Below are 24,394 nucleotides of genomic sequence, written 5' to 3' on the forward strand. Positions count from 1 at the left end.
TGTCAAGTTCCCTGGAACTGGAGTTACAGTGATAACCAGCCATGTGGTTGCTGGGAATTGAACTTGGGTCCTCTGGAAGAGCAGTCTGCTCTTAACCACTGAGCCATCTCTCCGGCTCCTGAATCATGAATTTCAAGCAGGTACTCTGGAACTGGCTCTTGGAGAAGCTTTGGCGGCACAGATAACTTCCTGTAATGAGTATCCCCTTTATGCCTGGGTGAATGGCCACGTGCTTTGTTTCTCTACACTACGTAATAGGACTGGAGGGACAAAAAGATAGGAGCATTTAGGCCAAAGCAAGGCATTCATCTCATGCATAAATGCCCAATTCTTTAGGGTTCCGATCATATGTGCCAGGGACAGGAACATCCTTTCTTCCACCACTCACAATCAGTGCTCCCAGCTGGCAGCCTGGCACCGGAGCCTTTGTCGTGGTGCCAGTGTGATAAAGGAGTGCTCTGTGGGAGGGAGGGTAGCTCTGCATTAGAGGAACTTGTCAGAAGAAAAACAACCAACTCATTTCATGTTTCATAGGGACTGCCTGGCCATAGTAATACGGTGGGCTTTTTCTGTGGAATCCCGAACTGAGAAAAGACATGCTTCCAGCCTTGACCTCCTGCTCACTTACTCTTACCCCGGCTCCACCGAGACTCCCCTCTAACCTAGTGCTGATTACTGTTACTAGCCAGTGGTAGCCTGGAGGATGGCAACACCCGCTTACTGGCTTGCCAAGCCAGGAGGTCTGCACATGAGCAGACAGTAGTGTCTGCCCTGTGGGTCAAGGTGCAGCACTGCTTTCCAGAGCGGCTTGGAAACCCAAGCTCCTCCCCTTAGTCAAACAGCCATGGATGTCATGGAGCCTAAACTGCAAGATATGGGTTGACATTCTCCCCTCCCCCAAAGTCATTTATGGGCATCGGAGACCACAGAGCTCCGGAGACACAGGTCCCCCTGAGCCTTAGACGGTGCTGCTCTAAGCTTGGCTTCTCTTCCCCTTTCTGGTTCTGTGAACAGCTATTTAACTTAAGGCTCCCATGGGCTAGGCAGAAGCAGAGAAAAGAAATTGAAGGAAACATCAAAGCTCTTTGGGACAGCACACATACTGGCCATCACCTCTCTGCCCTTTCCTGAAGCCTGGAAGAACTGTAGGCCACGTGGCAGTGGAGGCCTACCTTTGACCTTTCTTGCCTTCCCTCTATAGACCTTCAAATGGGGATTATCTGAGGTGAAATGACTCGTTGGAAGTTCTTGGTATGAACCAAGATGACCTTGTTCTCTTTGGTTTTTTCAGGACAGGGTTTCTCTGTGTAGCCCTGGCTGTCCCGGAATTCACTCTGTAGACCAGGATGGCCACAAACAGAGATCCCCTTGCCTCTGCTTCCCAAGGGCTGGAATTAAAGGTGTGTGCCACCACTCCCAGCTTCTCCTGGAATAGTTTATATTTAGGTCCCAGGTACCTAAGCCACAGCAGCCCCTTATCTTGTAGGTGGAATACTCCTAGAAGTGGCTTCACATTCCCTGACCCTCTCACCCAGTCACCACCAGGGGACCGAATGCTAGAGAACAAAATTGGAGCCGTGAGGATCGGGGTGGGGTGTGTGCTAGTGTGTTAGTGCCAGTGCGAGAGGTGAAGAGTTGCCTTTGAATATCCCCACGTTTGTCACTAATGCTAGTTCCTTTTTTGTTTTGTTTTGTTTTTTGTTTTTCGAGACAGGGTTTGTCTGTGGCTTTGAAGCCTGTCCTGGAACTAGCTCTTGTGACCAGGTTGGCCTCGAACTCACAAAGATCCGCCTGCCTCTGCCTCCCGAGTGCTGGGATTAAAGGCATGCGCCACCACCACCCAGCTCCTTTTTTTCTCCCTTCTTCCTTACTTTTTTTTTGAGACGGGGGTCTCACTATATAGACCAGGTTGGACTTGAACTCACAGAGTGCATCACCATGCCCAAGTCTGCTAGTTGCGATTTATTTCAGTACTGGGGACCAAGGAAAAAGTGGGGACTGGTTCTTGGGATTAGCCCATAGCAAGTAGGTGGGACACTAAGGCCGAGGCAAAAGGGAAGAAACTGACCAGCACCGTCTGCTGCAAACCGGAGAGGAAAAACTGGTCTGGTCTCTGCCCCACTCCTGTTCCCCACCTGTCTCTACCCTTTACTCCCCCTTTTCTGGGCCAAACTCCCTATCCCTAGGCGCCAGCGTCTGGGCCACCTCAGAGGCGGAGCTTGGCTGCACCCACGAGTGGTGGAGTTAAATACTCAGAGCCGCTGGGGCAGAGAAGCTAGAAGCGGCACCATGGCTGGCAAGAAAGTCTGCATTGTCGGCTCCGGGAACTGGTAAGCGATTCTCTGAAGGGCATGGGTGAAGGGCAGGCTCCTCCAAAGGCAGAGGGGCTCCCCAGAGGGAGGCTGAGTGGGCGGGAAGCAGGCAGAAGGTAGGCAATGCCCTCCGGAGCCTGTTGGATTCCTGCTGCGATCTCCAGTGCTTACTGTGCACTGTGCCCAGCCCTCTCTCGCTGTGCCTGCCTGGGCGACTGCACCTGTTCACCATAGGAAGGTGAGCAGACGGCTCTCTGCTCCTATCCCTGCCTGAAAAACTGCTAGAGTTTGGGGTGGGGTCAGAAAGTTGGCCCACCTCCCCAACGGCAAAGACTAGGGTAGACTGACTCTCCTCTCTATTGCCAGTTGTGGGAGGCACATTTGCCACAGATGGGGGCGGGGAGGGGTGACAAGAGGTAGGTCGTAAAACATCCAACAAGTTTTTGAGGCCCTACCTAGAAGACTCTTTTCTCCCTTCCCCCCTACTCCACATCCCTGTGTTTCCCCTCCCAATAGGGGCTCAGCCATTGCCAAGATCGTGGGTAGCAATGCAGCTCGCCTGGCACACTTTGACCCGCGGGTGACCATGTGGGTGTTTGAGGAAGACATCGGGGGCAGAAAGCTAACTGAGATCATCAACACTCAGCATGAGAATGTTAAATACCTGCCAGGGCACAAGCTGCCCCTCAATGTGGTGAGCCCCCAACTCGCTGTGAGGAAAGAGGGAGGCAAGGGAGAGTGTGAAACAGTCGACACTCAAATCTGTCTTTGAGGTGTCTCCTCCGGAGAGGAGGCCACTTTAGGTGCCAGCTGGCCTGGGGGAGCATCTCAGGTGGGATGCTCTAGACCTGGAGTGCCCTTGCCTCGCGCAGCCTCTAAACTGTCCCTTGGGCTCTTTCTGGATCTGAATGTACCTCCCCTTATAGATGCTTAGATGGAAAAGGAGGGGAGAGGGAGAAGTTGGTCTCCATGGCAACCAAAGGCTGGTTCTCAGGCTCCTAGACTTGGGTTCAGTCTCTCATGTCTGCCCTGAACCCTAATCCTGTTACTCATTCACTGGCTATTAGCAGATTTGAAGGCCCGATCGTTGGACTTTTGGTCTCTGGTCAAATCTATATGGTTCTTTCCTTGCCTAGAAAAGGGGAGCAGAGAATAGGCACAAAGATGTGGGTTCTCCCTGCCAAGTTAGGGCCCCTAAGAAGCAGTGGTGCAATCTTACTTGGCCTCTTCCTCCTGCCGAGCCTAGGCTGCCTTTGGCAATCTTCACTGACCCATAGCCAAGGGCTAAGAGTAGCTGTAGCCAGGAGTGCTCCCAGAGGCCTTAAGGACCCAGGAGAGCTGGAGCGAAGGAGGCATGACAGCTGGGGACAGGGAACCCAAGAAGTTCTGAGTGCCCTCCCTCCCCCAACACCACTCTTTGGCTTGAAGGCTGGCTCAGAATTGAATGGAGTCTCCCTAGGGACAAGGAGAGTTCTTCTAGACATGAGCATCTGGCGTTCCCACAGGTGGCTATCCCAGATGTGGTCCAGGCTGCTACAGGTGCTGACATCCTGATCTTTGTGGTGCCCCATCAGTTCATTGGCAAGATCTGTGACCAGCTCAAAGGTCACTTGAAGGCCAATACAATTGGCATATCTCTTATTAAGGTACCAGGGACCCCCTACTGGGGGTGGGGGTGGAATGCAGCTAACTGTTGTGGGGTTTGGGCAGTAAGTGAAGTAAACAGAAAAGAATAGACAGAAAGAGTCCAGAGATGGGAGCGACCGGCTTTGGAGAGAGTAAAGAAAGCAGTTGAGGCTGGGAGTGTGGCTTAGTGGTGGAGAATTTACCTAGCATGCATGAAGTCCTGGGTTCAATCCCCAGCACAGGAAAAAGAAGGAAGGAAGGGAGGGGAGGGAGGGAGGGAGGGAGGGAGGGAGGGGAGGGAGGGAGGGAGGGAGGGAGGGAGGGAGGGAGGGAGGGAGGGAGGGAGGAGAAAGAGTCAGATGCCAGGTTGCCTGAGGAAAACAACCCAGCTTTGGAGGCAGATGTGTTAGAGTTTAGCTGAGAGAGAGAAGTGAGATGGCTTGGGAGATGATGGAGCAGTTGGTTTGGAAGAGTCCTTGGGCTGGAAGTGGGCCGGGGCGTCTAGAGAGTTCTTTGGGGATGTGAGAAGTACACTACTTTGGAGAGGAAGGCTGGTTGAGAGTGTGTGGGGACAGTCTGGTGGGACACTGCTATCTAGTGTCCTCATAGCAAGTCTGGACTGGGTGGGGCTGGGGCAGCGCCTCTGGAGAGGGACACAGATAAGCAGTGGGCTTGGGAGGGAAACCCTTAGCTGGGTATAAAAGACAGCTGGCCTGAGCCCCATCCTATGCCCAGGGGATAGACAAGGGCCCCAAAGGGCTGAAGCTCATCTCTGAAGTGATTGGGGAACGCCTTGGCATCCCCATGAGCGTGCTGATGGGGGCCAACATTGCCAGCGAGGTGGCCGAGGAGAAGTTCTGTGAGACAACCATTGGTGAGAGCCCCTGTCCACACCACGAAGCTCTAGCTGCTTCCCAAGCTCTTTCGCTAATCCCACTGGGCAGGGAAAGAAGAAAGCAACAGAGCTGAGGGTGGGGACAGGACATCCGGGAGGAGGGGTTGTGCCTCTTGCTTTGACTGGTGTGTGAGGGACAGTCAAGTTTCCCTTTGCCAGGTACTTGTGCAGTGGTGTGCACCTATAGACCCAGCTACTCGGGAGACTGAAGCAGGAGGACTTCTCGAGCCCAGGAGTTCCAGGCCAGCCTGGGCAACACAGCAAGAGCCCGCTTTAAAGATAAAAAGCCTTACCCCCTCTCCATTTTAGGCTGCAAGGATGTGGCCCAGGGACAGCTCCTGAAGGAGCTGATGCAGACGCCCAACTTCCGCATCACTGTGGTACAAGAGGTGGACACAGTGGAGATTTGTGGGGCCTTGAAGGTGAGAGGGTACAGAGGCGGCTTTGGAGTGGGGAGCTGAAGGCATAATGAAGGAAGTCCATGGCAGCCCGGAATAAAGGATAACAAATATTTATTTGGTGGAAAACTCCCAATAAGGGTAGAGAGCCGCAATCTTCTCTGTGGGTGCTGAAAGCTGTGAACAAAACTCCAACCACCACCCAAGAGAGTAAGCACACCTCCGTCTGTGCTTATCAGTCCATGTGTGGCACCTCAGACCACGCCCTAATGGGTGGTACCCAAAAGGCTATTGGCTGAAAGCCTTCCATCTCCAGGGAGCATGCGCCTTTCATCCCAGCACTCAGGAAGCTGAGACAGGCAGATCTCTGGGACTTTGAGGCCAGCCTGGTCTACATAGAGAGTTCTAGGCCAGCTCAAGTTCATGAGGAGGCCTTGTCTGGCAAAATAATAATAAAGGTGAAAAGTGATTGAGGAAAACCATGCCAGTCTTTGGCTTCTACACACAGACACTCAGATATATCTTGCACAGACACACACATACAGAGAGAGAGTGAGAGGAAAAGGCATGTTTTAAACGGGGAATCAGGAGGCGGAGGACACAGTTTAAGAGGCCACGTCATATTTCACTTAGTGGGCGTGTCGTGATTGATATGATAGCACCATGGAGCCTCTGGAGAGGAAACTTACTCACCCCTGCCCTTCTACTCCTCAAAGAATATAGTGGCCGTCGGGGCTGGCTTCTGTGATGGGCTTGGCTTTGGTGACAACACCAAGGCAGCAGTGATCCGGCTGGGGCTCATGGAGATGATCGCCTTTGCCAAACTCTTCTGCAGCGGCTCCGTGTCCTCGGCCACCTTCCTGGAGAGCTGTGGTGTTGCCGACCTCATCACTACCTGCTACGGAGGGCGGAACCGCAAGGTGGCAGAGGCCTTCGCTCGCACTGGGAAGGTAGGCATGCGGGTACCGAGGTGTGGGTGATCAACAGGGAGGCTGAGGCAGGAGAGTGATGCCCACGAGGCCAGCCTGAGCCATGTAGCCAGACCCTGACTCAAAAGCATGCCGGGAAGCAGAAATAAACATGGCCTGGAGAGCTGCTCAGCGGTAGAGGACTTGCCCACACAGCGCTGCTTGAGGCCCTGAAGGGGATCCCCGCAAGACCCCGGACCTTCCTGCTCAGACAGACCGGCTCTCACTTCCATCCACGTGTCATTTTCTTCACAGTCCATTGAACAGCTGGAGAAAGAGATGCTGAATGGGCAGAAGCTCCAGGGGCCCCAGACAGCCCAGGAGGTACACAGCATCCTTGAACACAAGGGCCTCGTGAACAAGTGAGTGCTTGCCACGGCCCCTAGGGGTGGGAGCTAGAGGTTGATTGTCACTCCTCTTGGGACATCTTCTTGAACCCCACACGACCTATGTGACAGACAGAGAGGGCTTGCAGAGTCTGGGGCATCCTCGGCCAGCTCACCTTCTTGTTGTGATCTTTACAGTAGCTGTTTGGACCCTTCTGCTCAGTCTCCACTTTCTGTGCTGTCCTCCCTGTCCCCTGCTCTAGGAGCTGGAGTTCTAGGACAGGAAAATTCACGTGACTGTCTTACCCCTTTGTCCATCCCCCGACACCTGTCCTAGGTCCTGATTGAGGACAGGCTGTGCCTCAGAGTGCTCCTTTCCAGGGAGCACGGAGAGAATTCCAGATGAAGAGGGTATGGCGCAGGTTTAGAAGGACAGCTCGTGACTTTGAGTGTAGAAAATAGCTACTCGAGGATGACAAGAAGTAAGGGGCACAGTATACTGTCACATCAAATAAAAATGACTACATTGTTGCTACTTTATCATACCCGACCCATTGAACAGCCAATGGCACTGAGGTCCAGAGAGTTAGATGGTTACTCAGTCTAAAACAAAAATCTCTTAAAGCCTAGAACTCAGATAAGCAAGTACAGTACGGTAAGATCAGGGCAGATAGCACCCCAAATCCTATGGTTAGTAATTTAGATTCCTGGCAGGTGGTATCTGAGAGATGGCAGCTGCCTTCTGCCTGAACTCCCAGAGGCTAGGGAAAAGGTGGCTCCGGCCTGGAGTCTGGACTGGATGGGCCTGGGTGTTTGTAGAGGACTAAGCTGAGTCTCCTTCTCACTCTCCTAAGGTTTCCCTTGTTCACGGCTGTGTACAAAGTGTGCTACGAAGGGCAGCCAGTGGGTGAATTCATTCACTGCCTGCAGAACCACCCAGAACACATGTGAGTGGAGCCAGGGCGCAGGACAGGCAGCTCCTTTGCCCCATCGGAGACAAGCAGAAGCTTGTGACAGCCGCCATAAGACCTCTGAGCCGGCAGGGTCCTCACTGACGGCACACTGAGGCTGTGGGCCTCAGCCATGCACCTGGAGATACAGGATCGCTGCAGAGCCCGCGGCCCCTTCAGGATTGGTGCTTCCTCGCTGTCCTCTGGGAGGTGTAGAATCAAGCCCCAGTGCTGCCTGCTGGGGGGGGGTGGGGGGTGGGGGGGAGGTGCAGGGCAAGGGCTGATGGTTGCTGCCTCACACACACACTGGGACTTTGTCCCCAGCCCATTAAGTGACAGGAAGAACGAGGCAAAGGCTGTCAAGGGAAGGGTCTGGACACCTGAGCTGACAGAGACCCCAGACACCCCATGGCTGACCTCTGCTAGGCCACACGCAGCGTCAATGATCTCAGTGTTTGCTAGCAAAATACAAAGATCTCCAACAACTTCCTTCTAGCTTCTCCTAGCAACAATTGCATTCTCAGAAGCCTCTGCTCATTCTCTTTCCCCTCCCCAGGCTACACTGGCACAAGAGTTGCTCCAGACTGGCATCTCTGGCCCGGGGGCTTGCCATGTTTCCCAATGACTTCCTGGTTCCTAGAGCTTTGCCAGCGCCTCCCCACCCTCTGTGACCTTTCAAAGCTTTTCCTTGCCTGTACCAGGTCACCAGCACCCTCTTTGGGGAGCAGGAATTTAATCTGCTGACAGAGCTAGCTACACTTTTTCATAGCAGGCTCAGATCACCCAGGCTCCCCTGACCTTCTTATTTGTCCCGCCCTCTTAGTCAGTAGCTCTGGCTGGGGGAAGTGTCAGCTAGCCTCTCCTACTGCTGACAAGACATCCCAACCCCATCTTTCTTCTCAGGGTCCTCCCCACAAGGCCACTTCGCTTTGGCGTCAGCACCACCTTCTTGTTTAACACAACGCAGGATTCATACTCATCTTCTTCAGCTCCTTCATCCATCCCATATTCTTGACTCTTTGCCTTCAGCTGTCCTCAGACTACCAGGAGTGTTAGTCAGCATCTGAAGTAGCTCAAAGGTTCGGTAGGTTTCCACAGTGGCTGGTGGCTCTTGAGAGTCCAGTGCCAGCTCTCCTGGGAATGAGGTCCTCGTGAAGCACTGACCACACACCAGGAGCTGGGAAAGTCAAGGGAGGGACCATTGCAAACAGCTTGCCCTGGGGTGAGGGAAGAACAGGATGGGGGGGGGGATGGGAAGTGTGCTCTGCACTGGCCTTTTTCCAAGGCCGGGGCAGCCGGAGAATGTCACAGATCAGCAGCCTGGAGCCCTAGCTATAAATAGCCCCTGAGAGTCGAGAGAGGTTTCTTCCTCCAGCAGGGGTCTCTATTTCGTGTGTGGCAGCAACTGGCACACTGTGGCTCTCGCCAGCTTTATGTTAAACTAACACACTAAAGTGCCGAGCGCTTCTCTGCTCCTAGCCCTTAAGAATTTGGTCTTACCAATGAAGGTCGGGTAAGGCGAAGAGGGGGAGCCCTTTCATCCATCGTGCTGGGCCGGAACCCTCCCACGCATTGACTGAATTTAGAGCTGCCTCCCAGGAGGCTGGGGTAGGATGCAGACATAGATTCCAACACCTGTACTCTGATCAGTCAGTCAACTGTGAATCTGAGGCCTTCTGTCAGGCCACTTGTCCACCCAATAAAGTGTGGTTTTTCCAGAAACTGGAAGAGTTGGCGAGGTTTTTGCGCCGGTGCATGTGGCAGGGTGCGGGGTCATGTATTACTTCATGCATGTTTTATTCAATGTGAAAGAAAGACCGTTCTTAGATAATAGCAGCCACTCTCGGGGGCATCAATCAGCATTAGCATCCAATTTTACCCCCTCCTTTCTCCCGTCGCCTCCGCGTCCCATTCCCCTCCTCCATCCAAACTATCACAGAGTCTTCCCCCAGCGTTTCTTAGGGGCTCTGCAACGCAGCCTGCATGCGAGGAGGCTGCGCACAAGGCAGAAACACTAGCGAGTCATTCCTCATGCTGTGGCCCATAGTGTAGGTCCGATACGGATCACCCTGTAAAGGGCCGCTCCAAGCACTAGGGGGCGCACGGTCCGTCTCTGGAGGAGTCCGAGAGAATCTCCCTAGCTACAGTTTACGTCACAGCATCGTAAACTGAGGATTGGCTAAAAATTTTCCGGTTTTCCAAGTTTGGGGTACCAAGAAGCGCTTTTGATGGAGCGGGACCACAACCCCCAGAATTCAATGAGCCTTTCGGAAAGGAAGACGAGTCTGAGCGTGCGGAGCCAGGAATTGAGATACGGAAACGGAAGTTTGAAGCCGGCTCCCGCCCCAGTGGGCGGGTTTTCGCAGGGTTGCGGGGGTCACGACCAGGGCTTCGCTCGGGTGGTTTCTGCTGCCCGACTCTGACTGCAAGTGGCGGACTGACGCGGCCCAGCTGCAGCATCCAGGTAGGCCGCGGACCGGGAGGCTCCGTTCGCCCTCTCTCCCCGCTTCTCTCCCAAGCTCCCCGGCTCGCCCGCTCCCCCAGTCTTCGGCCTTTGCCCTTGAGAGCGCGCGGCGCCCGCGTCCGCTGCGCTAGCCGGGTGGCCGCGACCGCAACCGACCGGTCCCGACTGCCTTGGCCATACCGTCTTCCTGGTGTGACCGCGACCTGACTGCCTTCCCTCTGCTAAATCTGCCCGTCTTCCTATAAATGCAGCCCAACCCCAGAGCTTCCGCCAGCTTCACACGCAAAGCCGCGTCTCTGTGGTCTTCACCACCTGCCGATCTGACACACTATGGGGTCCCCTGCTTTCCTTTTCTGATCCGTTAGTCACAAGCTCTTTTCTGTGGACTCCAAGCGATTTTTATTTTTGTGTGTGTTTGATTCAACTGGACAGTGTTTCGGATATAACCCAGAACTAGAGGGGTCTATGATGAGGGGCTCGGAACTTTCCAGAAACATGAGCCTTGAGCTCTATCACGTTTGAGGGTAGAAAGTCAGAGTCTTACAACCCTTGCGATTGCACCCTTGTGGCATTTCTCCTGATTATTCTTACCGTATTTTTTTTTTCTGTAACCTATAATCCATTCCTACATTTCCTAACAGCTTTAAAAAAAAAAAGCGCATCAGATGTCCTACGAAACGTTTTACCAATCTCAAAAGTTTCTCTTATTTCCAAAGTTGACCCTTGTACCTGAGCTTCTAATTTCAGTTTTTCTGAGTTTATCCTGGATTTGCTTCTGTTTGTATCAGCCCCTCCTCACTTTTTTGGGCAGGGTCTCATGTAGCCCATACTGGCCTGGGATTAAGGCCAGTATTAAGCCGGGCGGTGGTGGCGCACGCCTTTAATCCCAGCACTCGGGAGGCAGAGGCAGGTGAATCTCTGTGAGTTCGAGACCAGCCTGGTCTACAAGAGCTAGTTCCAGGACAGGCTCCAAAACCACAGAGAAACCCTGTCTCGAAAAACCAAAAAAAAAAAAAAAAAAAAAAAAAAGGCCAGTATTAAGTAGCTAAGGCTGATCTCGAATTTAGGATCCTCCTGCCTCACATCCTGGGTGCTGGGATTTCCTTCATTGAATTCAGTGCCTGGGATTGAACCCCCGGCTTTGTGCATGCTAGGCAAGTACTCTCCCAACTGAGCTCCATCCCATTTTAGAAAATACTCAGATCTTTATCAGTGAACAAGATGGAGCCAGCCTGTCAGCATGGCTAGGTGACTGGAACCCCGTGATTCCAGCACTAAGTGGGCAGAGAAAGGAGAATTGTGTGGCTAGCCAAGGCTACAGAACAAGACTGTCTCAAAAAAGCGCAAACACCTAGAATTTTCTTGATTTCATTACCTTCCCGTTCTTGTAACCCCACCATCTAAATTCTAAAAATTTTAATTTTGGGGGCTGGAGAGATGGTTTGTTAAGAGCATTGCCTGCTCTTCCAAAGGTCCTGAGTTCAATTCCCAGCAACCACATGGTGGCTCACAACCATCTGTAATGAGGTCCGGTGCCCTCTTCTGGCCAACAGGCATACACACAGACAGAATATTGTATACATAATAAGTAAATAAATATTTTTTTAAAAATGTTTAAAAAAATTTTAATTTTCATCTTTGGGGTGAGGCGGCTGTGATGCTCGTAGTAACCAGTTTTTCTCTGACCTGGAAGAATACTGGACACGTGGCTCTCGCAGGATTTAAAGCCTGCTGGAGCCCAGTGTTTGCCTAAGGCCTAGAGCCCCTCTCCCAGGTCACTGCACTAAACTGACTTCAGCCTTGGCCCTAACTAGAGACAGTCTCCTGTTTATCAGGTGGTCCTAACCCACTGTCCCTTGAGGGCAGAGCCTGTGTCCTGAAAGTCCTAATAAGTCTCAGGAAACTGAAAAAGCCAGATTAATAGTGAAAAACAGAAAAAGGAGATTTACTCAGTGTCACTAAACTAAGACTAGGACCCCCCCCCCCCGCACCCCCGCATGCTGGAATCTACCCTCGGGTCCTAACGTGAGGGTGGAATCTGACTACCACAATTAAGCAGTCTGATTAAAATGTTGTAAGGCTGCCGGGCGGTGGTGGCGCACGCCTTTAATCCCAGCACTCGGGAGGCAGAGGCAGGCGGATCTCTGTGAGTTCGAGACCAGCCTGGTCTACAAGAGCTAGTTCCAGGACAGGCTCCAAAACCACAGAGAAACCCTGTCTTGAAAAAAAAAATGTTGTAAGGCTGGAGAGATGGCTCAGCAGTTAAGAGCACTTACTGCTCTTCTCGAGGACCTGGGTTTGATTCCCAGCACAGTCTGGGTGTCTGGGTAGGCTAATCATTTTTTAAAGCACAGACAAGGAGGGCTGGGTGTTGGCTGTGGTGGCATTCAGATGCACCTGCTCCCAGCCTTCTGTCTACCTCACGTGCAGCCTCTATTCACCCTCTAAGTCCAGAGCTCCACGCGGGGTCACTGTCGCAGGATGCGTCAATGAAGTGAAGATGTAGACAATAAAGAACGGCTCTAAGGAGGGAGGTGAGGCCTGTCCTGGAGACCAACTCCAGTCTGTTTTCTGTAGGGGAAGACATGCCAACTGCCAAGCAGTTAGCTGACATTGGCTACAAGACCTTCTCTGCCTCCATGATGCTGCTCACTGTATACGGGGGTTACCTCTGCAGTGTCCGAGCCTACCGGTATTTCCAGCTGCGCAGTGCCCGGCGCCAGGCTGCAGAAGAACAGAAGACATCGGGAGTCCTGTAGAGTTCAGCCTTCCCTCCTGAGCAGCAGGCTTGAGGCATGCGATGGAAAGACCTCCCCTGCACACCATCCACGGCAAGAGCTAGGGCCACGATGGCTCTCAAACCTGCTGGACTAAAGTGCCGTGGTGTCTGCGGCCCTCCCGGCTTGTGCCGTTCTCACAGGTTGTGGAGGCTGTTGGATAAGTGGCAAAGTGAGGCTGAGGCTCATTACAGAGATTAAATATTTTGACATGTTTGTGTCTTAGTGTTTTTGTGTAGCCAAAGACAGTTTGGAGCTGGGTGTGATGGTGCACACCTTTAATCTTAGCATTTGGGAGGCAGAGAAAAGCGGATCTCTGTGAGTTTGAGGACAGCTGTGGCTATACAGAGAGACTCTCAAAAAAAAAAATGAAAAAGAAGGTTTGGATTGGAGGTAGAGCCTTGACTTCCAGTTTTCTAATCATAGCCTGGTGTCTTAGTTACTTGAGTTGCTTTACCTTTGTTGTTGTTTAAGGCAGGGTCTCTATGCAGCCTTGGCTGTCCTGAAACTCTATAGACCAGGCTAACTTTGAACTCACAGAGATCCTCTTGCCTCTGCCTCCCAAGTGCTGGGATTAAAGGAGTACGCCACCAAGCCTGGCAGTATCTTTTCTATTGCTGTGAAGACAGCAAGGCAACTCAGGAGAGTTCATTTGGGCCTTACAGTTCCAGAGGGTGAGTCCATGACCATCATGGTGGGGCATATGGCAGCAGGCCAACAGGCATGGCAACATGGAATCCACAGGCACAAGACAGAACAGTGACACACCTCCTGAAATGGCCACACCTCCTAATCCTTTCCAAACAGTTCACCCGTTGGGGGATCAAGGATTCAAATATACCTGTCTGTAAGGGTCATTCTCATTCACACCACTACACCTGGGTTGCTGGAACTCAATTGTCATCATCCATGGATTGAGAGACTCAGTTTTATCAGTATTATAGGGCTGTAGCATCTCAGCGAAAAGCTATTCCAGAATTTGTTGATTTGCTTAACTCTTTGGTTTTTCGAGACTGGGTTTCTCTGTGCAACAGTCCTAGCTGTCCTGAAACTAGCTCTGTAGACTAGGTTGGCCTAGAACTCAGAGATCTTCCAGCCTCTACCTCCCAAGTGCTGGGACTAAAGGTGTGCGCCACCACTGCGTGGCTTATTTGCTTACCTCTTGGTGAAGGGTCTTTTTTTTTTTTTTTTTTTTTTTTTTTTTGGTTTTTCAAGACAGGGTTTCTCTGTGGTTTTGGAGCCTGTCCTGGAACTAGCTCTTGTAGACCAGGCTGGTCTCGAACTCACAGAGATCCGCCTGCCTCTGCCTCCCAAGTGCTGGGATTAAAGGCGTGCGCCACCACCGCCCAGCTTTGGTGAAGGGTCTTGTGCATACTGTAAGTAAACATGCATGCTACCTCTGAGACATAACTCCAGCCTCTGTACTAGCATTATGCAGACCCCTTGAAAAAAAGCATTCTGGGCAAGTGAGCAATTACTACGTCTAAGGAATGGGGCCATTTGTCTGGACCAGGGAAGGCAGACCCTTATTGCGTAGGACTAATGCAGCAATGTGGAAGAGCACTAGATCATAAAGGAAGGGTTGTTGGGTAGCTTGTAGTAAAGCAGATCACGTGATAAAGCCAACATGGAAGAGTAGATCTTGAACCCTGCTACTTAGTGCCTCTCAGTTTGCATGTAGCTCTTGCAGAGATGGAAAGAGGATTTGAAAGAGGAGCGTACTCAAGGGAGGTGAGATAGCTTAATGGGAGCCTTCGGCCAGCCAAGCCTGATGACCTGAATTTGATCCTGGAGACCTGCATGGTGGGTGCCAGAACTGACCTCACAAGTCTTCTGGCCACATGTGCACCATGGCATGTGTGCCCACCCACCACATGTGCACCGTGGCATGTGTGCCGCCCACCACATGTGCACCGTGCCGTGTGTGCCCACCCCTCACCACATGTGCACCATGGCATGTGTGCCCCCATCCCCCACCAAATAAAATATAAAAAGATGCGTTCAAGAAAAGCCTCACCAAAAGGAGAGATTCCTGCCCCCATTCCTTTTAGAACTTTGCTTACCATGAACCATACGTTTACTTTTTGTTACTTAGTTTTTGAGGCAGGGTCTCACTTAGCTGTGTGGGCCCAGCTGACCTTTCTGCCTCTGCTCCTCGGGTGTGAGATTACACCCTGCATCTCCGTACCTGCCATGTATTTTATAAGCTTGTACATTACAGAAACACACTATATGATATTTATGTCTTTTTTCTTTTTTTTGTTATAAATTGACCTATTAGCTCAGGCTTTTTTTTTTTTTTTTTTTTAAATAAGGCATTGCTTTGTATTTAAACACTGAATAGCAGTACTGGTACAGAATATGCTCACAACTGGGGGGCGAACACTATGGGCCTCCCCGACAGATGTCATTACTGTAAACGCCAGAAGGACCTCCATCTCTGACATAATCAGAACTGAATAAAGGACAATGGGCGTATTCCAGTGAAGAGTTTGCCAAGTGTCTGTCCAGCTACTGAGCAAACGGGTTGGCATGAATAGTTATGTCCTTGATGTGTACACCATTAAGAGGTCTGTATGTCTTCTCATTCACTGGTAACTTCTCCAGTTCATCTGAAGTCTCCAGACCATCCATGACCTTTCCAAACACTGTGTACCTCATGTCCAGATGCGGCTGCTTGCCATAGGTGATGGAGAACTGAGATCCGTTGGTATTTGGGCCATTATTAGCCAAAGATACAACACCTCTAACATTGTGCTTCAGATACTCGCTGTACTCGTCCTTAAACTTCCTGCAGACACTGCTGCCTCCCCATCCAGTGCTTGTTGGGTCTCCTGTCTGAACCATGAAACCCTTGATGTTCCTATGAAATACACAGCTGTTGTAGTAATTATTGGCACAAAGAGCCAAGAAATTCTCACACGTCTTGGGTGTCCTCTCACAGAAGACTTCTATTTTGATATCTCCCACATCTGTATGCAACGTCACAGACATCCTCTTGATGGCTCCAGGAAGACTTGCACAGAAAACCTGAAGATGAGTTCCCAATCCTGACATTGTATTTAAAAGCGCTCTTCCCGTAGTAGCGGACACTAGTACTACTATGCATTCTCCAATTAAGGCCCTCTCCAGCCTGAGAGTTCACCACAACCATCCCAGGGAATAAAACATGGGTACAGCGGGCAGCGAGTGCACGAATCAAAGGAGAAATGCTGTTAACTCACACTCGCCCACTTCGCTCAGAGCCGCCTCTGCGGAAACAGAAAAGCCTGGGATTAAAGGCATGTGCCACCACACCCAACTACTCTCTTTTATTTTTAAGGACTTTAACCTTTAGCTTGCATATATTTTTAACGCACTGAAAACCATTTAGAGGTTTTCTTCGTCTTTGAATCTCTTTATTGTATACTCTTTTTTTAAAAAAAAATATTTATTATGTGTACAATGTTCGGTCTGTGTGTATGCCTGCAGGCCAGAAGAGGGCACCAGACCTCATTATAGATGGTTGTGAGCCACCATGTGGTTGCTGGGAATTTAACTCAGGACCTTTGGAAGAGCAGGCAATGCTCTTAACCACTGAGCCATCTATCCAGCCCCTATTGTATACTCTTTTTCTGACCATATGAGTCTTTAATTTGCTAGGCTATATGGCTAGGATTGCTGTGGCTTTGATGGCTGGATCCAGCCCATTCTTTAGCTTTCTGAGATTCCAGCCTTATGGCAGAGGTGTTGGCTGTAGCCGTATAAATTGCCACAGCTTTATGGCATTTCAAGGTCCCTGCCAGCAAGCAAGCTTCAGCAGTTTGCTCACAAACCACACTCATATGCTCTGTAGCCAGACCTCCTCTCTGAAAGAGTCAGAGTTTGTGCTGGCAGGATGACCCAGAAAGCTGGCATTTTAAAACAGTGCAGCTTTTTTCCTGCTACAGCTGAAAACCAAAAAGCATGCGGTCACCTTTTCATCAACACCATTTAAGTGTTTTGTGGCAGGACCTCTTAAAAGAGCTGCAAGGTTTTATATCTAAAGCTGAATCAGGAAGCCTCTCTTAAATGAGAGCGCTTGCCTCTAGCAAGCAGAGCCCATCTGAAAAAAATGCTGCTATTAATAAGTCATGCTTAACTCTATTCTTTTCTGTCTAGAATTACTTCCCAAGTTCTCTCAGGCTTTATGTAGATACAGTTGTCCACTTGGGTGCCATTTGTTGACTGAGTTTTCTATCCTGCCTTGTTCCTGCAATTGCTAAGTCCCAAAGAAATCACACAGAAGTCTATATTAGTTATAAACTGATTGGCCCATTAGCTCAGGCTAATTAATTAACTCTTATAACTTATATTAGCCCATCATTCTTTTTTTTTTTTTTTTTTTTTTTGGTTTTTCGAGACAGGGTTTCTCTGTGGTTTTGGAGCCTGTCCTGGAGCTAGCTCTTGTAGACCAGGCTGGTCTCAAACTCACAGAGATCCGCCTGCTTCTGCCTCCCGAGTGCTGGGATTAAAGGCGTGCGCCACCACCGCCCGGCTAGCCCATCATTCTTGTCTATGTTAGCCACGTGGCTGGGTACCTTATTCAGTGAGGCAGTCACATCTTCTTCTGTGACTCGGCCAGGACTGCAGTATTTATGTCTTAATAAATAAAGCTTGCCTGAAGATCAGAGGGTAAAACTAAGCCACAGAGGCCAGGCAGTGGTATCACACACCTTTAATTCCAGGATTTTGGAGACAGAGGCAGATGGATCTCTTGATTAAGGCCACCCAGGGTACACAAGATCAATGCGGAAACAGATCCAGGTGGTGGTGGCTCACAACTTTATCTCAGTACAAAGGAGTCACATGCCTTTAATCCCAGCACTAAAGGGGAATATGAAACGAGAGGAGACAGGCTCAGGATTCAGTCTGCAGCCTTGCCCAGCCTTGGTAGAGGTTAAGACTTCTCCAAGGCTTAGCAGTTTTGCTTTTCTGATCTTCATCTTGATCCCCAATATCTGTCTCTGGGATTTTTTTTATTATTATTATTTGTGCTACAGCACACCCCAACAATCCAAAGAGTTCTTTCTCTAGCAGAGGACCCAGGTTCAGTTCCCAGCACCTGTGTCAATAATGAACCATCTGTAGTCCAGTTATAAAGGATCTGACTTCCTCTTCTGACTATCATGGGCGCTGCAAGCACACGGTGCAAATATACATGCAGGCAAAAGACACACACATAAAAATAAATCTTTAGCCGGGCAGTGGTGGCACACACCTTTAATCCCAGCACTTGGGAGGCAGCAGCAGGTGGAACTCTATGAATTCAAGGCCAGCCTGGTCTACAGAGTGAGTTCCAGAACAGCCAGGGCTACATAGAGAAACACTGTCTCAAGACACCCCACCATACATCTTTAAAAAAATTTTAATTAGCTGGGTGGTAGTGGCATACACCTTTAATCCCAGTTCTCAATAGGGAAAGGCAGGCAGATCAATCACCCACTCTGCAGAGCAAGTTCCAGTACAACCAGAGTAAAAATAAATAAATAAAAAATAAAAAAGTACAACTTTCTAAAGGTTTCGTTTTATTTGATGTTTATATGTGCAATGCCCAACCCATCAGGAAGAAGCAGGAAAAACCAGTTAGAGAGCAAACATATTAGGACCAAGGTACAGTTTGTACAGAGAACAGATGTATTAGGATGTCCTGGACCAAGGTATAAACTTGTGCATATCTAAATAGTGACATTTGCCAGGCATGGTGGCACCTGATTTTAATTCCAGTATTGAAGGAGGTAGAGATAGGGGGATCTCTGAGAGTTCCAGGCCAGCCTCGTCTACATAGGGAGTTCCAGGACAGCCAGGCTACACAGTGAGACTGTCTCAAAAGAAAAAAAAAGTGACCCTATCCAGTCCTAACAATAAAGGTCACGTGTGTTGACCAGGGTGAAGTAGGGCTGTCTACCAGAGGAAGCAAGCAGTAAGTCATATTCATGGTTTAAACACCAGCTTTCTGCATCTTCAGAACAGCCATCTCAAGGAGTAAAAGATTAGTAGGATTTTAAATACGTATTTTCTTTAACATACAAAGTGACTAGGATGTGTTTATATTTCAGAGTGAAAGAAATGTGATCATAATATAGAAAAGACTAAATAATCTGTATATAATGTAGAGAAGCTGACCTGTATTAAAGACGTCTAAATTCTAAGCTTATCAAAATATGTCAAGGGACAGGAAGATGGCTCAGTGGGTAAAAGTGCTTGCTGCCATCAGGCCTGACATGAGCTCCAAGGACTCGCATGGTGAAAAGCGGGTACTGATGCCCACAGTTATCCTCTGACTGCTACATGTGTGCTGTGACATGCACACATGCATACACATACAATTTTTTTAAAGCAGTATCTCAGCTAGGAAGTAGTGGTGCACTGCTTTAATCCCAACACTTGGGAGGCAGAGGCAAATGGCTCTCTTTGAGTTTGAGGCCAGCCTGGTCTACGTAGAAAGTTTTAGGACAGCCAGGGCTACACAGAAATCCTGTCTCAAAAATAAATAAACCAAAAGCTACGGAGAAACCCTGTCTCGAAAAATTCAAAAAATAAATAAGTAAACAAACAAATAAAACTTTTTTTTCTTTTTTTTTCGAGACAGGGTTTCTCTGTGGCTTTGGAGCCTGTCCTGGAACTAGCTCTGTAGACCAGGCTGGTCTCGAACTCACAGAGATCCGCCTGTCTGCCTCCCAAGTGCTGGGATTAAAGGTGTGCGCCACCATCGCCTGGCAAAACTTTTTTTTAAAAAAAGAAAAAATTAAGGGACTGGAAAGGATGAATCAGTGGTTAGGAACATTGGGTTGCTTTTCCAGAGGATTGGGGTTTGAGTCTCAGCGCCCACAACCATCTGTAACTCCAGTTCTAGGGGATCTGATGGCCTCTCCTGGCCTCCACCAGCACCAGGCAAGCACACAGTACATAGACATACATGCAAGCAGAACACCCATACACATAAATAAAATATTTAAAAAATACATTTAAAGAGGATGTGAAGGTGGGATGTGGATGGGTGTACTGGGGAGTGTCCGGAGTGTTGGGAAGGGGTTCACAGAGCTCTATGAAGATGCCATATCCAAACAGCCGTCAAATACGTTTTGACAGTAAGGTAGAACAATGTGAGGACCAACATGAGGTTTTTAAAATGTTTTACCACACTTATTTATCCGTGTGGAAGTCAGAACACTCGAGGTTGAGGCCAGCCTAGACTGCATAGTTCCATGAGAGGTAGGGCCAGAGTGAGACCTTATCTCTGAAGACTTAGTAAACAAATACTTTTCATTTATTTGTTTATAGTGTATATGTATATGCTTGCATTAGTTTATGTGTACCATGTGCATGCAGGACCTTACAGAGGCCAGAGGAGGGCATAGGATCCTCTGGGGTTAGAGTTACAGAGGCTTGTGAACTGCCATGTAGGTGCTGAGAACCAAACCCGGGTCCTCTGCAAGAACAGTAATTGGTCTTAACCACTTAGCCATCTCTCCAGCACCCTAAATTAAATTTAAAATAATGAAAAACAAAACAGGACGAGAACTTTGCTGGGCAGAAAAGGAAGTATGCTTGGAGTGATGTGGGAGTGTATGAAAGAAACACGCTGGCTTAACGCAGACTAAAATATCGTGAGACCAGCATCCAGAAACAGATGAGCTTCCAAGAAAGAAACATAAAAGACAGAACTAGAAACTAAAAATAATACAGTATGACTTCACACAGCTCCTGGGGGAGGTGAGGCAAAGTAACTTAAGGGCTTTGGTTTAAGTTCAATAGACAAAGGGGCTGAAGAGATGGCTCAGTGGATAAGAGCGCTGGCTGTTCTTCCAGAGAATCTGAGTTCAGTTCTCGGCACCCACATAACAGCTGTCTCTAACTCCAGTTCCAGGGGACCTATTGCCCTTTTCTGGCCTCTCTGGGTATCAGGCACACATGCACAAAGACATACATACAGGCAAAACACTCATACACATACAATAAAGGTAAATAAACCCAGTCAGGCATGGCGACACTCGAGAAGCAGAGAGGAAGCCAGAACTGCACAGAGAAAACCTGCCTCCAAAAACAAAAAAAAAAAAGTTAATTTTAAAAAAGGAAATATAATCAACAAGACTAGCTACATGAGCTGGACAGTGGTGGCGCACGCCTTTAATCCCAGCACTCGGGAGGCAGAGGCAGACTGATCTCTGGGAGTTCGAAGCCAGCCTGGTCTACAAGAGCTAGTTTTAGGACAGGCTCCAAAGCTACAGAGAAACCCTGTCTCGAAAAACCACACACACACACACACACACACACACACACACACACACACCACACCACACACACACAAGACTAGCTACATGGAAGGAGCTAATTACAGAGCTCTGCCAGTTAAAGTAGAGACCCTGGAAGAAAACAGTCCTGAGGAAAAAGATTAAAAACAGTCCACTCATTCAGCAGAGAAAAAGCAAGGATGTTTGTGTACTGGGGCTGTGGAACCAGAGGCTGGAGAATTCTAAACCCTGTCCCCACTTCATGTGAATTTGAAAGCTTACATGTGTTTCCTGTGAAGTCTGGGAAACACCCGCTTGCCCTCTTCTGCAGACAAGTTGTACTCTCAGGGCTGGAGAGATGGCTCAGCAGCTAAGAACACTGGCTTCTCTTCCAGAGGACCCGCGTTTGATTCCCAGCACCCACGTGGTGGCTCACAACTGTCTGTAACTGCAATTCCAGGGGATCCAGCACTTTCTTCTGGCATCAGACATACATGCAGGCAAAATGTCATACGTTGCGCACACACAAACACACACACACACGAAACTAATTTCAGATTACCCTCTGGGATTTCTCTGGAGAAACATGCCTGATACTGCACACAACACTGAATCTTTTTTTTTTTTTTTTCTTTTCTTTTTCAAGACAGGGTTTCTCTGTGGTTTTGGAGCCTGTCCTAGAACTAGCTCTTGTAGACCAGGCTGGCTGGTCTCGAACTCACAGAGATCCGCCTGCCTCTGCCTCCCAAGTGCTGGGATTAAAGGCGTGCGCCACCACCGCCCAGGCTTTATTTATTTATTTTGAAAGGAAATGGAAAGGAATATTCTGGGCTGAGAAGACAACTCAGTGGATAAAAGCCTCATGACATGAGTTTGATCCCTGGGCCCCACATGGTAGGAGAGAACCAACTCCCGCAAGATGTCATCAGATGCCCCCTCCACACACACACATAAAGAAATAGGCATTCTAACTCACTAAGGTTAAGGTAGAGGCAGTGGCACTAAACATATAAGATGCTGGTTTTCAAATACTGAGGGTCGGGGAAAAGGAGTTTCTGAGCAGTCATTCTTTCAGAGCTAATCAGGAAGGCTGGCAGTGCTTCTAAAGCTGAGAAGCCAGGCGGTGCTGGTGCATGCCTTTAATCCCAGCGTTCTGTGAATTCGAGGCCTGGCCATCTAGGGTCACAGTAAGACTGTCTAGAACCGACACATACCATTTGTATTTTTTAGCTGTATTTTTAATCTGTGCTGGGTGTGTGATGAGAGCAGGCCCTGAACTGAAGCTGTGGCATTGAAAGGTCTATTGTATCGCTATCCCCTTCATCTTTGCTTCCCAGCCACTGCCATAAGAGAATCTCTGCTGTACTCCAACAGCAGAGCCAAGTGTAATGGACTGAAACAGGAGCCTATTAGAACTGCCTTTGCTCCCTGACTCCACCCTTTCCCTTTTATTGGATTAATTTTTAAAACTGTTTATTATTGTGTATGCAAGTGAGCCATGTTCTTGTGTAGAAGTCAGAGGACAACCTGTAGGAGCCAGTTCCTTCTACCATGGGTATGAGGGAGCCAGTTCCTTCTACCATGGGTATGAGGGAGCCAGTTCCTTCTACCATGGGTATGAGGGATCGAATTCAAGTCACCAGGCTTGCACAGTGAGTGTTTTCTTTCCTGTTGAGCCACCCCACCAGCCTGGGGAGTTATTACCTGTCTCGAAAAAAAAAAAACAAAAATAAATAAATAAATAAATAAATAAATAAGGTGGTGGCACACGCCTTTAATCCCAGCACTCAGGAGGCAGAGGCAGACAGATCTCTGTGTGTTCGGGGCCAGCCAGCCTGGTCTACAAGAAGACAGGCTCCAAAGCTACAGAGAAACCCTGTCTCGAAAAACAAAAACAAAAAAAGCTAGTGTCTCATTGTCTAGCTTCAGCTGGCCTCAAACTCACGTAAGTCTATCTGCCTCTGTGTCCAGTGCTGGAACTGAAAGTATGTCCCATAGGTGAAGCACTGTTTTATTATTATTTTTAATCATGTATATGGGTGTATGCAAATATGTGTGTGCCCAGAAGTCAAATATCCCTGGGGCTGGAACCCTAGATGTTTGTGAGCCACCTGTGGGTCCTCTGGAAGAGCAGCAGTAGATGCTCTGAACCACTAAACTCCCCGGCCCCAATTTCTCACAAAAAAATCTCCTTTTTATTGTGAGAAAGTCTACTGTGTAGCTCAGGCTGGCCTCGAATTCATGTTTCAGCCAAATGCTCGATTACAAGCACTAAAGCTGATAGAGCACTTTCAACCTTCTTCACCATCACCATGTACATAAAGCCTCTAGAGATTTTTTTTTTAAAAAAGATCTTATTATGTATACAGTGTTCTGCCTGCATGTATGCCTGTAGGCCAGAAGAGGGCGCCAAGTTTCATTATAGATGGTAGTGAGCCACCACGTGGTTGCTGGGAATTAGAACCTCTGTCATAGCAGCCAGTGCTTTAACCTCTTAGCCATCTCTCCGGCCCTCTCTAGAGATATTTTTATTTTATTTTATTTTTTTTAAAGATTTATTTATTATGTATACAACATTCTGCCTCGATGTATGCCTACATGCCAGAGGAGGGTGCCAGATCTCAGTACAGATGGTTGTGAGCCACCATGTGGTTGCTGAGAATTGAACTCAGGACCTCTGGAAGAGCAGCCAGTGCTCTTAACCTCTGAGCCATCTCTCCAGCCCTAGAGATATTTTTATAACTTAAATGACCACCAAGCAGAAGACTATTCTGGAATATATTTACTCCTTGAGAAAAATCTGGATTAGGACTACTTTCTCCATGGGTTAAAACACAAAAGAGAAGAACATGGCATACCCATGGCTCTGTGGTGAGAACAGGTGTTCTAAGGATGTCTTAGCTTCTCCAGACTCTCCTTTGGTTGTTATATTTATCTGCTGAGCAATGTTGCTGTGGCCATTTGTCTTAGAACTTCTGCTGCTGTGCTTAAACACTAACTCACACAGGACAGGAACCTGAAGGCAAGAGCTGATGCAGTGGCCATGAGGGGAGCTGCTTGTTGGCTTTGTCTTCATGGTTTGCTCACCTTGCTTTATCATGTCAAATATCCCTGGAGCTGGAGCCTGTCCAGGAACTCACTCCGTAGACCAGGCTGGCCTTGAGCTCAGAGATCCTCCTGCCTCTGCCTCCTGAGTGCTGGATTAAAGGTGTGCGCCACCACTGCCAGGCTTCGCCCTGCTTTATTACAGCACCCAAGACCATCAGCTCAGGGATGACCCCACCCACAATGGGCTGTAAGTGTGTCCTCCCCCCCACCCCCATTCATCAATCAAGTTAAGAAAATGTACCATTAGGCTTACCCACAGGCCAATACAGTTGGGACACTTTCTCAGCTAAGGTTCCCTTTTCCAAAATTACTATAATT

At 49.1% G+C, this 24,394-nt stretch overlaps 3 protein-coding genes across 3 annotated transcripts; 2 read left to right on the forward strand and 1 right to left on the reverse strand.

The window, feature by feature from the left end:
* Positions 1–2,251: 2,251 nt before the first annotated feature.
* On the forward strand, positions 2,252–7,709 carry Gpd1 (glycerol-3-phosphate dehydrogenase 1). The gene is made up of 8 exons (XM_057792426.1): positions 2,252–2,330; positions 2,829–3,006; positions 3,818–3,958; positions 4,674–4,812; positions 5,143–5,255; positions 5,948–6,181; positions 6,455–6,561; positions 7,380–7,709. Exons 1-8 carry the CDS (start codon positions 2,290–2,292, stop codon positions 7,474–7,476), a joined length of 1,050 nt encoding a protein of 349 aa, XP_057648409.1. The 5' UTR covers positions 2,252–2,289; the 3' UTR covers positions 7,477–7,709.
* Positions 7,710–9,798: 2,089 nt separating this feature from the next.
* On the forward strand, positions 9,799–12,932 carry LOC130888986 (cytochrome c oxidase assembly protein COX14). Its single transcript, XM_057792414.1, has 2 exons — positions 9,799–9,939; positions 12,517–12,932. The coding sequence occupies exon 2, from the start codon at positions 12,525–12,527 to the stop codon at positions 12,696–12,698; it is 174 nt and encodes a 57-aa protein (XP_057648397.1). The 5' UTR covers positions 9,799–9,939; positions 12,517–12,524; the 3' UTR covers positions 12,699–12,932.
* Positions 12,933–15,227: 2,295 nt separating this feature from the next.
* On the reverse strand, positions 15,228–15,710 carry LOC130889104 (peptidyl-prolyl cis-trans isomerase-like 3). Its single transcript, XM_057792640.1, has one exon. It carries the CDS (start codon positions 15,708–15,710, stop codon positions 15,228–15,230), a length of 483 nt encoding a protein of 160 aa, XP_057648623.1.
* Between the last annotated feature and the right edge of the window lie 8,684 nt (positions 15,711–24,394).

The sequence above is a fragment of the Chionomys nivalis genome, chromosome 17, assembly GCF_950005125.1.
Source record: "Chionomys nivalis chromosome 17, mChiNiv1.1, whole genome shotgun sequence".
NCBI classification, from domain to species: Eukaryota; Metazoa; Chordata; class Mammalia; order Rodentia; family Cricetidae; genus Chionomys; species Chionomys nivalis.

Coding starts and splice junctions, on each gene's coding strand:
- Gpd1 (XM_057792426.1), top strand. CDS start 2,290: ATGGCTGGCAAGAAAGTCTGCATTGTCGGCTCCGGGAACTG. Junction 5,256..5,947: donor AGATTTGTGGGGCCTTGAAG/GTGAGAGGGTAC, acceptor TACTCCTCAAAG/AATATAGTGGCCGTCGGGGC. Junction 6,562..7,379: donor CACAAGGGCCTCGTGAACAA/GTGAGTGCTTGC, acceptor CACTCTCCTAAG/GTTTCCCTTGTTCACGGCTG.
- LOC130888986 (XM_057792414.1), top strand. CDS start 12,525: ATGCCAACTGCCAAGCAGTTAGCTGACATTGGCTACAAGACCTTCTCT.
- LOC130889104 (XM_057792640.1), bottom strand. CDS start 15,710: ATGTCTGTGACGTTGCATACAGATGTGGGAGATATCAAAATAGAAGTC.